Below are 16288 nucleotides of genomic sequence, written 5' to 3' on the forward strand. Positions count from 1 at the left end.
TTCTTTTCCCAGTACTGGACAGTTTTTATAATGACTGCTTTATAGTACACTTTGCTATCTGGTGATGCTAGTCTCTCTCTACTGACTTCCTTTTTCATAGCTCTTGACATTCTTGCCTAATTATTTTTCCATATTTTTTGTTTTCACTTTATCTAATTCTGTGAAATAACACATTGGTTTTTGATGAGGACTGTATTAATTCTGCAAGTTAAGTCTGGGAAGTTTGACCATTTTCATTGTATTTGCTTAACTAAAACTATGCATAGGGGACACCATTCCATTTATTCAGTTCTTCTTTAGTTTGTCAAAAACATTCTGAAATTGTCTTTGGGTAATTCTCATATGTCTTGACTATTTAATGCACAAATAGTTATAAAGAATATTTCTCTGTAATTTTGTCTTGATCCTTTATGGTAGTACCTAGAAATGTAGATGAATTGACTTTATCCTGTTGACTTTACTCAAGGTATTTATTAATGCCGTTACTTTTTTTGTTGATTATTTGGGGTTTTCTAGATATACAACTATGTAGTTTGCTAATAGGGATACTTTTTTCATTGCTTTTCATTCTTTTTCATGATTTATTGCTAAGATTTTTTTTTAAAGCAATAGGGGTTAAGTAACTTGCTCAAGGTTACACAGCCAGTTTTCTGGGTGTGGTGCTGAGTATATGAGCCTGGATTTGATCCAGGTCATCCCGACACTGGAGCCAGTGCTCTTACTCGCTGAGCCACCTGGCCGCCCCTTAAGATTTCTTAAAGTAGCATAAATAGGAGGGGCAAAAGTATAAATCTGTTTAAATTTGTTCAGTGAGACATATATATCATAGATTCAAATACATACCTTTTCCATAATATGGAAAGATGCTTCTATTCCTATGTTTTAAAAATGTTTAGCCTGAGTGCCATCATTTGACATATAATGAAGTTATTTTTTCTCTTGTAATTTATTATGGATTGTTTTCCTCACATCAGACCACCATTTTACATATCTTAGTCATGATAGAGCTTTTTTTCTTTAACATACTGTTAAATTCTATTTGGGAATATTGATTTAGTATTTAGGTCCTTGCTATATTTTAAATCTGAAAACTTGAAAAAAAAACACGTTGATTTCATTTCCCCATCTTTGAGAGTAGAAGGCAGAATGGTACAATAGAAAGAGCACAGGATGGTTTGAAGTCAGAGGACCTGGGTTCAAATCTCCCCTGTCACCTGCTACCTGTGGGACCATAGGCAAGTCATTTAAGTTCTCTGTGCCTCAGTTTCCTCATCTTTAAAATGAGAGAGTTGGAATGGTCTTTCGGTTCCATCCAAATCCATGACCCTATAGATCCAGTCCAATTAGGACTGGTGTAATGGAAATGCAAATTTAAAGATCTTCCCTGCCCCTAGGCTAAAGTGCACCTGGAGACTGGGGTGGGAGGCTTGTTTTTCAGTTGATACTTTTTGATTGGCCAGTGGGTCCAAAAGGTTGTTACATTCTCTGAGCCAGGAGAAGGCTATATAAGCCCTGATGTGTGGCTTTGTTTTGGGACTCACTTTGAGAAGTGTTCTGTGATTTGATCTGAATTCTGGGAAGCCATTATTGAGAGTCCCCCGGCTTTGAAAAACCCAGAATGTGGAAACCCAGATGTTGACTGGGTATGGATGTAATGGTTGGACAGTTTGGAAATCTGTCTACTTGATGTTTCTGTCTTGATAATTATGCCTGTATACTTTGAGGTTCAGGGTGCTGACCTTTTCTCCTGAACAAGGTAAACGATATATGTCTGACTGATTAAAGTAAGCTTGTTAACCCATTTTGAGTTGCTTTCCTTTAACAAAGCAGATCCAAGAACCTGTGGTACCTGCAAACCCTGAGGATGCTTGGGGTGCTTGCTGCTACAGCTGGGACCTCTAATGGTCCCTCCAGCTCAGAGAAGTCCCCATGTTGTTGGACTCCCAAGTCAACGCAGCTTTTCAGGGCTACTCCCAACCATTAATATTGGGATAGATTTATATTTCAAATGGGTTTACCAGTAACCTTAGACATTGGCTCTCCCCCTTGATTAATACACACACACACATGCACATGGACACACTTTTTGGAATGCATAGAATTTGTAAGTAACTTTATAAAACCAAGAGCTCATATGCTGTAGATGGTCCTAGAATTTAAGTTCAATAAGATAGGAATTATTTTGCTTTTCTTTGTGACCCTAGCATGTAGTGTGATTTCTGCTGCATAGTAGGTGTTTCCAGGGCTTTTTCTGCCACTTGATTCTCTGTACTCCCCCCTTGCTTTGGTGTGGCAGCATTTTGTACCATAAAATACCATGTTTGGAGTTGGATGACTTAAGATTTGAATCTTGGTTCTGGAATTCTATATGAGTGTAGAATGGGTCTGATTGTCTTCCTCTGTAAAATGAATTGAACTAGCCGATCTCTAAGGTGCCTTCTAGCTCTGAGTCCCTATAGAACATAAGGGACTATTTTGAATTTGTCTTTGAATTCCCAATGATGGCTCAGTGCATAGCAGGTAATCGATAAATGTATGTTGAATTAAAACTTATGATTTCGTGTTTGTTTCCCCTGGTGCTGCCAGCCTTCCAGCTGGTGAGAAGTCCAAGGGATCTCTGTGTAGCCCTAATGGGAAATATTTATAAAGCCAGCCCGTCTCAGATTTATTGCAGGGTTCAAGTTGAAAAGCAAGAGGCGATTTAAATAATAAATGAGTATGGGAAAAGGAATTCAAAGAAATGAGGGAAAAACCAATAATGCCAACACAAGGTATCAAGGATGGAGCATTTGGAAATACTGGCATGCTCAAAAAGTGGCCTGAGAGCAAACAGCTGGACAGAGTTCAGTCAGAACTAAAAAACAATCAAACTCGGTCTATAGGGATAGGCTCTCTTAAGCTCCATTTGATAAATCAGATCAATTTAAAAGTGAAAACAGGCTAGGTGAAAAAGGAAATTCCTTATGGCCAAGGAAAGTTATAGAAGTCTTCACATCTTGTCTAATTTCTAACAAGGCAACTTAGTTCTTTATGAACCCTACTTGCCCCAGCCCACTCCCCCAAATCCCTTCAGTGCTTCATGGTAGTGGGGAGGCATCCATGGTGTCTTGTTGGCTATGTCAGCAGACCCTAGACTCTGGCCAATCCTACCAAGCTGGAAGGATTGTAATATTCCTTATTGGAGGAAGGAGATACACTGATGGAATCGTGAAGTATCTGAAGTACGTCATTTGCATATGTACCCTTTTCAGTGTTACACAGGGAAGTTTTTTTTTTAATGAAAGAAAGAAGCCACACCAGTTGGAATATGCCTATTTTATTAACATCATGCTTTAATAAATAACTGGCTACATCTAATAAAATTAAGCCTCTGTTTACAACAGCCCCAAATATTCCATTTTCCCCATTTTGCAGACATTTAGTGTAAAACGGTGAATGAAATGTTGACCCTGAGCTATCAAGTAATTATGCTTCAATATAAAAATAGAGAATTATTCTCACATGACCGAAGGTATGCACAATGACCAACAAACCTCTTTCTAGGTTCTAGATTCTGTATCATTGGTTAGGTTCCTAAAGGGTATCGAAAACTGGGAGAGACTTACAAATCATTTTTAGTCTTTGTGCAGACTTGCTAACTACTTTGAAGGTGATGTGTTATGTCTTTCATATTCTTATGAGATGCCACATGGCCTTCACTCTGATTTAGGGACAAGAAGAAAGGATTCTTCTGGAGCCAAGGCTGTGATTATTCTCTTGAGGGGCAAGAGAAAGAAGAGCCTTTCCCAAGGTGCCCTAAGGACTTCAGATCACCCATGAGGTGTGGTCTATAGGCTCTACTAATTCTCCAGAACTTGTCACTAAGGTCATGCTAAAATGGTTTCAGATTTGTTGGCTGCAACATGGCTGCTGTACCGTACCACTGGCTTATTAATCAGAGGGCCAGGGCAGTGTAGAGGGGGGGAGAAACCCTCAAATAAGCCACCTTACAATCTCTGAGGATGAAGATCTCTCAATGAAATTCATACAAGCATTTGCAACTGAATGCTGACTGCTGCTGCCCCTGATCCATGCTGCTTCAAGGCCAAGGTTATAGGCTCCAAATCAGAGAGATAACCTTACCTTATTCCCCCATCCTACATAGGGTTAGGGAGCTTCTCCCTTAATGCTACTAGCCATATATAAAAGCCATACCCCTGGTCTGGAGGGGGATGGGGAGAGAATGAGCCTGTGGCAAGGCCATCCATCCTTTAGCACTCACAATTGATACAGTGGCCAGGGGTTCTATGAGGCCACATGTTGTTGTAAAAAAAGATCTGAGCTTTAGATCCACTGGACATACTGAATGCTTTAAGCTTTTGGAGGAACTATCCAGAACTGTGAAGAGAACTGTCTCGATCCTTCCACTTGGCTAGCACCCTCATCTGAAAATGATTTTATTTACTTCTCCATGCACTGACCTCCCCCCAAAGCTCCCAACTGACTGTAAACTCCTTGCAGGCAGAGGCTGGTTCACTTTTGCCTGGTATCCCCAGTGTCTGGCACAGCATCTGGCTCCTAATAGGTGCTTAGTAAATGCTTGTTGAATTGAATTGAGATCAAATGGGAAAACTTAAGTGAGTTTCACTTTAATTACAAGAGATTTCAGGGAATGGCCCACAGATCTTAGCTTATGCAAAACTGGGACTCAGCAGCCTCTTCCAATAACCAGCTATAAATGAAGTCTATATAACCTGTTCCTGGCATTAATGCTTTATACAATCGGGCATATGGCTCCCTAGCCAATTATGCCTTCACATTTGGCTCTACTGTATAATAGAAAACAAATTACCTTCCACTTTTCTCCAGATAAAGCAACTACCATAATGTGACTTAAATGGAAATGTTGCCGTGTAAGACATCTTTCTGCTGGCCGGGTGGTTTTTTTGTTTTGTTTCATTCTGAATATGCTAAGTAAAACCTGCCCCTGTACTGAGAATGCAGATTTCCAAAAGGCGGGCTTGTCTCGTGCCAAGAGGGGACCCTGGTTTTCTTTTAAGAAACACAGTGAGATCTTAAATGGAAAGAAAGGGAAGAAAAAAAAAAGAAGCAAACGACCCCACAAACAAAACAAAAAACCGATAGAGCGATTCAAACAAACGCACAGCTAGCTACAGCTTGGTATATACACTTTGTCAGCCACATTGAACAATGCTTCTTGGGTGGGCAGGACTGACTCTGAGTCTAAGTCCTCCTTTCACCCGCCCAAAACAGTGAATGAAAAAACCAGGTTGCCATTTTAATTAAACCAATGGCCATAAAAGTAAAAACTGTACACGGTTGTCCATTAATTTAAAAAGCCAAGTCACTAGGATGGCATAAAAAGTGAAAACTGGCGTGCCTTTTAGCATGGGTAGTGAAAGTCTGTTGTTCAAAGTGGTTGAATTATCTCCATTGTCTTTGCATAGCCAAGAACAAGAGGCAAAGTGCCTGGGCAGCATGGGACCAGCAAATGGTGCTGGCAGCCGAGTTTTCGACCGCGTTTTTACCATTAACCACTGTTTTCCCCACACTGTCAGTCACATTGAACTCAAACTCTGAAGGGCACTGCCGATATTCACAGCCACTTCCACTGCCTTCACCACTGCTTTCATCACCTAGGAGGAACAAAATACATAAGTTTGTTGGGGCTTCTCTTTACCATGAAAGGTATCCACCAATAACCCATGACCAAAGCAACCTACTAATATCAATGAAGTCCACATCATTCCCATTGTAGGCATTCTTCATTTTGCTGGTCATTATCTGGAGAGACATGATTTGGCGGCGGATCACCATGTCTGGCTTGGTGATATCAACTTCAACCTCAGGATTATTTCCCTGATTGGCTAATCCATTTCCAGTTACTGCTAAGAGATACCTAAAACGAAAGTTAATCCCAGTTGAGAGAAACAGTAAAGTATGTCCATATGATCAAGTCACGTTAAGCCTATTGATAACTATCAACTTGTACCAGCATCTTCTCTTTCAAAAATCTTCCCCCTCCCCCCAAAACAAAACTGAAAAAAGCATTAGATATGTACGTATATACATAAAAATATATATGTGTGTATTTTATATATATAAAATCTGATTATCTACATTAATATTTTATATAGACTCTTTTAAGGTTTCTGATGTATATGCCTTTAACTGTATTAAGTAGTTAGTGCAAATATTATCTCCATTTTACAGAGGGGACTTAAAAGGCTAAAAGAATTTCCCAGGACTATAGAACTAGTGAATATGGAAAGCAGGATTAAAATTCAGGTCTCTCTTGACTCTGAGCCCACTCAGTGCCCTTTTTTTTTTTCAAGCAATTGGGGTTAAGTAACTTGCTCAAGGTTACCCGGCCAGTTATTTCTGGGTGTGGTGCTGAGTGTCTGAGCCCGGGATTCGATCTCCAGGTCGTCCCAACACTGGAACTGGTGCTCTTACTCAAACTCAGTGCCCTTTCAATTATCACAGTGCCTACCTTTTGTAGCCTTATTTTAAGGTATGCCCCCTTTGTACACTGTACATTCCAACCCACCTCGACAGAAAACTCACTGTTACCAGATCCTGTGTCTTGATCCCGCCATGCATTCGCATAGGCCAAACCCTATGAAATGGATTGCCCATCTACATGCCTGTCTATTGGAAGGACTTCCAACACCCAGCTCAGGTTCTGTGTCTTTGTGAATCCTTCTCTAATCTCCTCCAAACTGATGACGTTATTTGCTCCTTGCTTGAATTTCTCATCCCTTCTTCTTGATGCCTTTCTCCCAAAGAAAACCAAATTTGTGGACAAATCTTACCCCTCCCCCTTCCCCATTAGAATGTGAGCTCCTTGAGGTCAGGGACGTATTCTATTCCTTTGCCTGTCTTCCTCTAGCATCTGAACACAGTGGTGTCTTAACAAACATGTTGAATTGAATTTGCTGCCTTTTCTCTTAAATCCAGATACCAATCTATAGGCACTCAACTAACTCTGGAACTATGGGCAAGTGGCTTCACTGATCTGAGCCACATTTTCCCCATCTGTAAAATGAGGAAAATAATACCTGCCTGTACTTAATGTGAGGAAAATACTCTGGATGTACTTTTGTTCTGCTGTTTTTTTCAGTCATGTTGGACTCTTAATGAACCCCTTGTAGGGTTTTCTTGGCAGAGTTACTGGAGTGGTTGGCCATTTCCTTCTCCAACACATTTTACAGATGAGGAAACTGAGGAAAGCATGGTTAAGTGTACTAACAAGTGCTGTAGACATGGGAACCATTATTATGACTATTTCTAGGGACGGCTTCAGAGTTCTTCTACCTGTAACCTGGCCAGACCTCTCCCCCAAACACCCCCCAAAACAAAAGCTGGGCCATTGTGTGTGCCCATGCCAACCTGCTCTTTGCATTTCCATTCCAGCATTCATCCTCACTGATATGCTCAGCTGCCATCTTCTCATCATTACACATGGTGCTTGGGAGGGAGGACCAGAACTTTTTGGCCTGCTTTAATTTCTCCTTGACATCTGTAACCTGGTAAAAACAAGCCCTAGTGTGAATCACAACACTATCCTCTCCTCCTCCTAATACCATATGGGAAAACACACCCCTGGAGAAAATCAAATCCAACCGAACCTTAGGCTGGGTGAATATCATAAAGTTAGCATGAGGAGGAAATAACTATCATGCTGGTGCTTTCATTAGCACCCCAGAGATGTAGGGGCCAAGTGAAACACACTGATTGCTATCATCAGCTAGGGAAAAGAAAGAAAGAAGGAGGGAGGGAGGGAAAGAAGAAAAGAGGAAGGAACTGTTACTGGTGGACAATCAAGCTGACCTCAGGGTAGCAATTTAGCTTTGTTGCTGTTGGGTGGCTATGGTCACTTGGACCAGTTTATTGGATAAAATGTAGAGCTGGAAGGAAGTTCAGTAGTGGTTGGAGCACTGGATTTGTGGAAGGACCTGGAGAAGACTGGATGGGGTAGGGATACAGACACATGCTAGCTGTCCAAGTATGTGAAGGGATTTCATAAAGAAGTGTGATCAGACTTGTTATGCTTGGACCCAGAGGGTAAAAGATGCAAAGGGGCAGGTTTGAAGTTAGTTGTAAGGAAAATCTTAACAAGAACTGTCTGAAGGAGGAATGGGCTGATTTGGGAGGTAGTAGCTTTTTCCTTATTGGATGTTGTTATTCAAATGCTGGGCAACCGTTTTAGTGAGAGGGAGGCCATAGAGATTTCTATTCAGCCTTTTTGGGTATTAGATTAAGTTTTCCTGCTGTGGGCCAAAGTCTCTGTGGGTCTCAGTGGTGGTGAGTCTGAGTTTTCCTGCCCTGCACATCTTGTTTACTGTGGCTAAATATTTGGCATCTCTCCTGGTGGTAGGACCAGTGTTCTGGTAAAGACTAAGTCTATAGTGATAAGGCCATTGAGATATATCTTCGCCTGTATTTCTGATCTAGAGATCATCTGAGCCTGCATCCCCAGGGCCAGGTTTGAGAGTTCCTGACACATGACCCTGGGAGTTTGAAGACATTATAAAGTCTGCCACATCAAAGTTTCCCTGATGACTTTTAAAATGAGATAGGAACGGCAAGGAGAAGCAGCCTCCTTGACCCTGATGTTCCCACATGATTTCCTGAAAACAAATAGTCTGCTGAGTTTACTACTTGCTACTACCAGCTTACTACTTACTATATATCCATTTTCATTCACCTTGTGGATACCCAGCTGGTAAGCTCCTACTCACCAGTCTGTCCAAGCTTGTGCCAGCAGCTGTGGTGGGTCGTTCCTCTGGATTATATGGCCGAAAGCGGGCACTGAAGCCACTTTCAGGAACAGAACGAGAGGCTCGGCCTGCTGGGAGGGCCTTGGGGAGTCCACAACCTTGGAAAACCTGCATCAGATGGATTATAGTTGTGTTAGGAGAGGGGATAAAGTCTCCTGAGAAACATGCAAACTCTCTCCCCACCATCTAGGCATCCACCCTGGCCTCATTACCTTCTGAGACACCTGCACGCTATTTTCCTGCATGTTCATGATCGCATCAGAAATCTTCACATCAATGGGATCCATGACTGACTCGATGTTAAAGGGCCCCTCAAGCCTCTCTGCCACCATTAACATAGCATCTAGGCAGGGAAGAGAACACAGGACAATGTAAAAAAATCAGGACTGTAGGCTTCTGGCAACCAATCTAGATTTTAAAATAATGTGTGTGAGATGATATATTATATATATATATATATGTATATATAATTACTATCTCTTTTTTCTGGAAAAGAAGTACTCATACACTATACTTTATTCAGTTATGCTTTTACATTCTTTCCATGGTACCAAATAAGTATATCACATCTCTCCAAATGCTCATGTTTCTTCAAGACGGCTTACTCTCTAAAGGGGAGACATGGCCAAAAGAACACTTGGTTCTCCCCCATCAAGGCCACCCACGATTGGGCATCTTCCAATGGCTGTCATGTTAAGAAGTTGCCAGGAACCACAGGGCTGACAGACCAAGGGCCATGCCCCGATATAAGACATAACAGCTGATGCCCACAGTTCCCTGAGGGGCTTATTGGACCTTGGAGGTACAGACACTCACTCTAATTGCAAGGCTCAGAAACATCAAAGGCTGGACAGTGGGACTTGGGACCCATGGACTCTGGGGTTTGACTTGTGAAATGCTAGGAGACTCTGGCTGAGTATGGGGAAGGTGCAGAAATGAAAGTCAGATTGGAAGGTCTTGAAATTTTAAAAAAAGAAAAAAGTACTTTCTGTTCCCAGTGGGGAGGGGGAGTTCATCTTCAGACAGGGCTTTAAAGGTTTACAAAAACCCATTCCTTTGCTCCTTAGTGTCAGGGCTGGTTATTTCTTTTTTGGTTTTGTATCCCCGGTGCCTAGCATAGTGCCTTGAAGAAGGGGAGGGCTAACAGCTGCTTGTTTGGACTAAATGCCTTGTAACAACCCTTTGATACAGATGGCACAAGTGTCATCATCCCCATTTTACAGATGAGTAGACAGAGGCTTGGAGGTGAAAGCTGACTTGCCCACAGTCACATAGCTACTGAGTGTCACAGCTGGGACGTGAACCTGGGTCTTAGAGTTATTGGGCCACTTGCCCTCCTTCTACTGTACTGAGTCTCATTTCCTCATGCCTGAAATAAGGGATAGGGACTGAACCTAGGATTTCATTGTTATAGGGAATTTCCACATGAGGAATCTCTTTACTTGTGAAAGTTAGCATCATCTCTGCAGTTTATAGTCTTGAGAAAGCTGCCTAACATGGTAAGAGGTTAAGTGACTTTCCTAAGGTCACAGAGCCAGTGTGTGTCACAGACAGGACCTGAAGCCAGGGCTTCTAGCTTTCTCTCCTCTAAGGCATGCTCTCTCTACTTGGAATGATATTCAAATAAAAAGTCAACCCAATTCAACTCCCATAGCCTGTGCTCTTTGATTCTGTCTTCAAATGAAATGGATCCTGGGCACAAAATGGGTTAAAAGCTAGTCTCTCCTTGGACAATCATACCACGTGCCACAATTTCACACCATCAAAACTACTAATCCTTCCTCATACCTCCTTGCTTGCCTTGGATTTCTGTAGGGGCCTACTAAGCTAGTTGGGTACCGCACCCATGACCATCACTGCATCAGGAAGCCATGACTTGGTTCTCTCTGCTTTGTCAATTACTCGCTGTAATCTTTGAGCAAATGATCTCACCTCTTCGTAATTCTCATTTTACAGATAAGGAAACTGCCTCACAAGGTTGTTAGGTTAGAGGATCTCAGAACACTTGGAGAGACCAAACCCCACCTCTGCAGTTTTACAGATGGGAAACCTGGGTCCCAGAGACAGGGAAGGGATTTGCCCAAGGTCACACAGCTAATACATGACAGAGCGGAGATGCAAACCCATGTTTCCTGACTCAATAGTGCAGTATACTTCACTACACTGCCTTTCTGTTAAGAGAATGCAGTAAGAAAATGGAGATGAACACACTTTAAAACCACCAACCACTATGGGAAAGGGGGCTAATGCCAGGAATAGAAACATCAGAGCCAAGTGGTAGAAATGGGAGAGGGGATGGTGGCAAATGTATTTGTTAAAAAAAATTCTCTCCTCAAAAAGCTGTCTAATGCATGTCAGCCTACATGGGATTGATCCAAAGATAGCTCTGGTCCACCCCCTATCCCTGATGAATAACCAAAATGCCTGTATTCCTAATATGTCATTGATCTAAAGCAGGAAGTCTCCAACCTCAAAGCCGCAGGTTCCCCACCCCTGGACTAATCCAAGCTCATACATGGGGTCCAAGATTTAGAGATCTCACAGGTCATCTAGTACTGTTGCCTTATTTTATAGAGAAGGGGCTGCTTAGACCCAGAGACACCAAAGAGTAGAGCTAGAATTTGAACCCTGGTCCTCTGACTCCAACTCTAGCACTCCTTCCTCCATAGCACTCATCAGGTAGTGCACAGTCTTCCCTTGAAAGGCACCTCTAAGTAAATCCAGGTTACTACTTAACTGACTTAAGTTGAAACATGCTTACTTATCCAAAATCAGCCCCTGGAATATGCATGATACCAACTTCACCCATTAACCCTCTTCAGTTCCACCCTAGAAGAAATTCTTCATGCAGTGTCCTGATGGATGGTTCTTGTCAGCTAACCTGGAATTCAGAGGTCAGAAAGGGTGGATTTCCAGGAACCGAATTTTTTAAAGAGGCGATAACAAAAGGGAATTTCAGCTTGTATTACTGAGGAATCCCATAAAATGATAGTCCAAATGGAGGGAAAGATTACTTGCTGTTAATCTGCCAGTGCCTTGGAAGAGAGAAAAATGCCTTTGATATGCCAGCAAAGGGTGACTTTTGTAAACAAGTGGAGTGCAACCAAAACAAGTTCATCATTGTCAGGGCGCTGGGGCTTTCCCATCCATAAAGATCCCAGCAGAGCTTTAAAGAAAAATACGACCAATAGACACACAAGCAAATGTGCGAAATAGGTCTTAAACATCCAGAAACCACACTCCATCTAATTTTGTCCTCATTCCCCTAGAGGCAAGGAACCCCTGCTGTCCCCCCACCCTCAACCCCTGATCACTGTGTTTGTGAAAAGTAACACCAACAAACCCCAATTCTTCTGGCTGCTTGGAGTCTTTATAAGCTCAGGGCTGGCCAGGCCATACACAAGAGCATGGGAATGTAGGGCGAAGGGGGGCCTCCTTTGTTGCTGCCGGTGCCATAGCATTGCATGGATCACAGCTAAAGAATGCAAGGCCCTGTTTTGGCCTAGAGAGAGAGAGACAGACAGACAGACAGACAGAAACAGAGAGAGAGAGACAGAGAGACAGAGAGATATAGAGACAGAGACAGAGACAGAGAGGAGGAGGAGGAGGAGGACATAGGCACTGGCTTCCAGCTGAGTTGCCAAAACTGGCCATAAAATACCCAGGGGGCTAATCATGGCAATCAATGGCAGTTCACCAGTGCAGGCAGCAGATACGGCCAAGTGGGTGCCAGCAAAAGTGGAATGAGAGTTTTTAAGGAAAAAAACACTTATTTGGGCTTGAGGGTTTAAAAAAAGTTATTATTATTATTTGCGGGATATCTGACTGGCTCCTGCCTCCTGCTAGCATTTGGCTGGTGTTCCTGCCAGCAATCTTAACAGTAAATTCCCTCTGGCAGCAACATTTGACATTAATAAAGCTGGCTATAATTCAAGATAATGTTAACACAGTTCTAGTATGTGGCAAAGAAGTTGCACCTAGGTGTAATTTACAATTTTCTTGAAACTGACTTTTTTGGGGGGACTGGGGGGGGAAGGACATGGAAGAAGAAGGGTTGGGTTGTTTTTAAACTTCAGCATGACAACCAATCTCTTATAAAAATGACCACAAGGTCACAGAATCATAGATTTGGAGCTTGGACAGCCCTTGGAGGTCCAGTCAACCAGTTGCTTCATTTTCTACATAAGGAATTAAAACACTTAGAGATGAAGTGATTTGACCAAGGCCACACAATAAACAGCAGGGAGTAGGATTTGAACTTGGGTCTTTGGACTGCAAAAGTCCAAGCTCTTACTACTGCACCACACTGGTTCAGGTCACAAGGTCTCAAGCTAGAAAAGGCCCTTGGAGAGTCCTAAATCCAACCTCTTCATCTGACAGAGAAAACCAAGGCCCAGGGACACAAATTAATTGGCCCAGGGTCAGATTGGTTGGAATTCCAGCACAGTCACCTTCAGACCCAGACCCTGCCCCTCCATGGCCAATGCTCTTTCTACTATGCCAGTCTGAGTCTCTGGTCTGGTTTTTTTTAAGTTGTTAAGTATTTAACACTTTCTCTTTGCTAGCAGTGGTGGGTCTAGGATTTAGTTTTGTTCTGCTTGGCCCCAAAAGGGCAGAATCAGGAGCTCTGGGTAAACAGCATAGAAAAGTAGATGAAGGTTTGTTGTCAGGAAAACCCTCCTCTCAACTGGAGCTGTCCAAAAGTGGAAAGGGCTGCCTTGGGGTACAGTGGGATACTTGGACAATTTCAATACTTTCTCAGAGGACTTCAAACCCTGAGGTTGTGATAATAAAGAAACGTGGCTGTAGACAACTGTTTTCTAACTGGTTTTTAAAACTGAGCAGGAATTTAAACCAAATCCTTTCTCAGAGAGATAACTTTATGAATGGGGAGTAATCAATATATTAGATATTAGGGCCCATATGGACAAACTGGCTTGCTAATCTGGAGATAAGCTGGTTTCTTCTTAGGTGGGAGGTGGGAGGCCTTACCTCTCGTTTCATCAGCATGGGGAAGTGCCAGTGTGGCCACTTGGTCTATGCAGGTCGGCAACTTATCTGTAACATATGTTTTAGATAGATGCCGGCAGGGGTGGGGGTGGGGGACTGGGAAATTAAGTGGGCTGCCCATGCTTAGACAGCTAGAGAGAGAGAGATAGATGGAGATAGAGACAGAGAGATGGAGAGGGAGACACAAAGAAAGACAGGACTTAAATCCAGGTCTTCCTGCCTTCAAGGCTAGCCCCATATGCCTGATGTCACACTGCCCTGTAAGCATTATTAATCCGATATCACAATCACCATGCATGATTTTCTTTTTTGTCTTTGCTTCTGACTTCCTTGCTGTGGAACACTCACATCCCTCCAAATATATAGATAAGTAACTGGTCTGTAACTGATAGTTTCAGAAAGTCAATGGACTGAAGAGCAACAAATATCCATGTAATCACACATGGGCCACCGAAGCCTACCCAGCTCCCTCCTTTCCTCCCATTCCCCCCCCCCCAAGACAAATCATGCTATAGACATTTACTAGCTCTATGGCTGTGAGTCCATTAACTTTTCTGAGCCTCAATTTCCTTATCTGTAAAGTGGGGAAAATAATAGCACCTAGCTCTTTCATTAGCTTTGTGACTGTGGACCCTTCAGTGAAACTCTCAGAGCATCAGTTTCTTCCTTTGTAAAACAGCACCTCTCTCACAGGGCCATTGTTAGGCTCCAATCAGCTAAGTCCTGTAAAGGGCTAGAAAAATGTGAGCTAGTATGAGTCTGTTCTCATTCTTCTCATTCTGGGGGGATGGATTTCAAATAGAAAAAGCCCTAGGACAAGTTGCTAATCTGCTTGTTTGATGGGGAGCTAAGGGGAGGGCCGTGTAAGGGAAGCTCTAGCCCAGGGTCCATTCCATAGAACTTGTTTGTTTTGTTTATTTATTTGCTTTTTGGAGGGGGGAAGGCAGAGCAATTGGGGTTAAGTGACTTGCCCAAGGTCACACGGCTAGTAAGTGTGTCAAGTGTATGAGGCCGGATTTGAACTCAGATACTTCTGACTCCAGGGCTGGTGCTCTATTCACTGCACCACCTAGCCACCCCTATTCCATAGAACTTGGAAAGAAAAAAATTTTGTCTTTAATTCGGCGTAATTGGTTTCTTTTTTAATCCTGTACACATTATTTTATGCATTTAAAAACATGATTTGGAGAAGAGGCCATAGCCTTCACCAGCCTGACTGCCCAAGGGGTTCAGAACCCACAAAAAAGGTACAGGGGTGGGGAACCTGTGACCTCAAAGCCACATGTGGCCCTCTAGGCCTTCAAGTTTGGCCCTTTCACTGAAATCACTTGAGGACCTAGAGGGTTCAGAGGCTGCAGGTTTCCCCCCTCCCCTTGTAAGAACTCCCCCATGCAGAGGATATGGATTTCTTCTGGGTCTATTCTATTCTATTCATTTATATCACTGAGTCATAGAGAGTTTATAATCTGCTCTAGTTCTTCACAAGCCTTTTTGTATAGCAAGAAAGTTTCCCCTCGACACCAACACAGACATGTGTCTTTCTCAGGAAGGAAAGTGGTTTTCTTTGCGTGGTGCCTCTAATCATCAGAAACCCCCACCTTCTTTAGCCTCTCTGTCTGAGTGGAAGAACAAAAGGCTATTGCCCAACTTAACCCCATGATCCACTTTAAATTAGATGAAGAACAGCTCTTGACCATCCATTAACGGCCAAATAATAACTTGTAAAGAGAGAGAGACCTGAGAGGAGGAATGTGTAAATTGCAACTAAATTCTGCAACCCTAGACCATTATTAATTAAAACCTTGTGAAATTTCCATTTAATAAAAGGCACTAGAGATGAATGCCATTGATTTCGCCTGGTCTTTGACTTTGGTCGATTTGAAATAAAGCACAATTACACCCATTAAATGGGAGTGAATTTGAAATACAATCAAACACCTCAGACATTGAGATAAAAATCACTGAAAATAACTGAAGAAAATGGTCAGAGAAGTCTGTAATTTCCCATGTGGGTTCAATTTTCATTCTTAAAAGAAACTTCATATGATTTATTTTAACAAAGCAAAACAAGAAATTCCTCCCTTGGTTGTGATGAACATTTTGGATCCTCTTGACTGGTGGAAAATGCTAATAATGGATCCTGGAGGATGCTGTGGACCTGGAGGCAGTATGGGGCAGGGGGAAGAGCCATTCCTTGAAGATATTCCAGATCTGAAATTACCAAACAGGCCCCAACCCCAACCCCAGCCCATCCCACATTCAACCATCTGTCAGTCTCCATACATTGACACCTTTCTTATTTTCTTCAAAGATTAACTCATGTTAATCCTCTAGGAAGTCTCCACTACACCCCCTTACTAGCCAAGTGATATTGGGCCAGTCACCTAAACTCTCTGGGCCTCCAGCGTCCTCCTCTGTAAAATGAAGGGGTTGGACCATATGGCCTCTGAGGTCCCTTCCAGCTCTAGAGCTGGAACCTATATGTGACCTTGGAC

At 42.6% G+C, this 16288-nt stretch overlaps 1 protein-coding gene across 1 annotated transcript in view; it reads right to left on the reverse strand.

Moving 5' to 3' along the window:
• Positions 1-3300: 3300 nt before the first annotated feature.
• Positions 3301-16288, reverse strand: part of GPC4 (glypican 4) — a 142435-nt gene continuing 129447 nt past the window's right edge. The window contains exons 5-9 of the mRNA XM_069074100.1: positions 8996-9126; positions 8745-8891; positions 7393-7529; positions 5724-5899; positions 3301-5636 (exon numbers count right to left, since the gene is read on the reverse strand). Of these exons, the coding sequence (XP_068930201.1) occupies positions 5425-5636; positions 5724-5899; positions 7393-7529; positions 8745-8891; positions 8996-9126 (803 nt within the window). The 3' untranslated portion in view covers positions 3301-5424. The remainder of the gene's footprint in view (positions 5637-5723; positions 5900-7392; positions 7530-8744; positions 8892-8995; positions 9127-16288) is intronic.

The sequence above is a fragment of the Petaurus breviceps genome, unplaced genomic scaffold (assembly GCF_028583685.1).
Source record: "Petaurus breviceps papuanus isolate PSGF00001 unplaced genomic scaffold, PetGlider_PUasm1.0 90881, whole genome shotgun sequence".
In the NCBI taxonomy this organism is placed as follows: domain Eukaryota; kingdom Metazoa; phylum Chordata; class Mammalia; order Diprotodontia; family Petauridae; genus Petaurus; species Petaurus breviceps.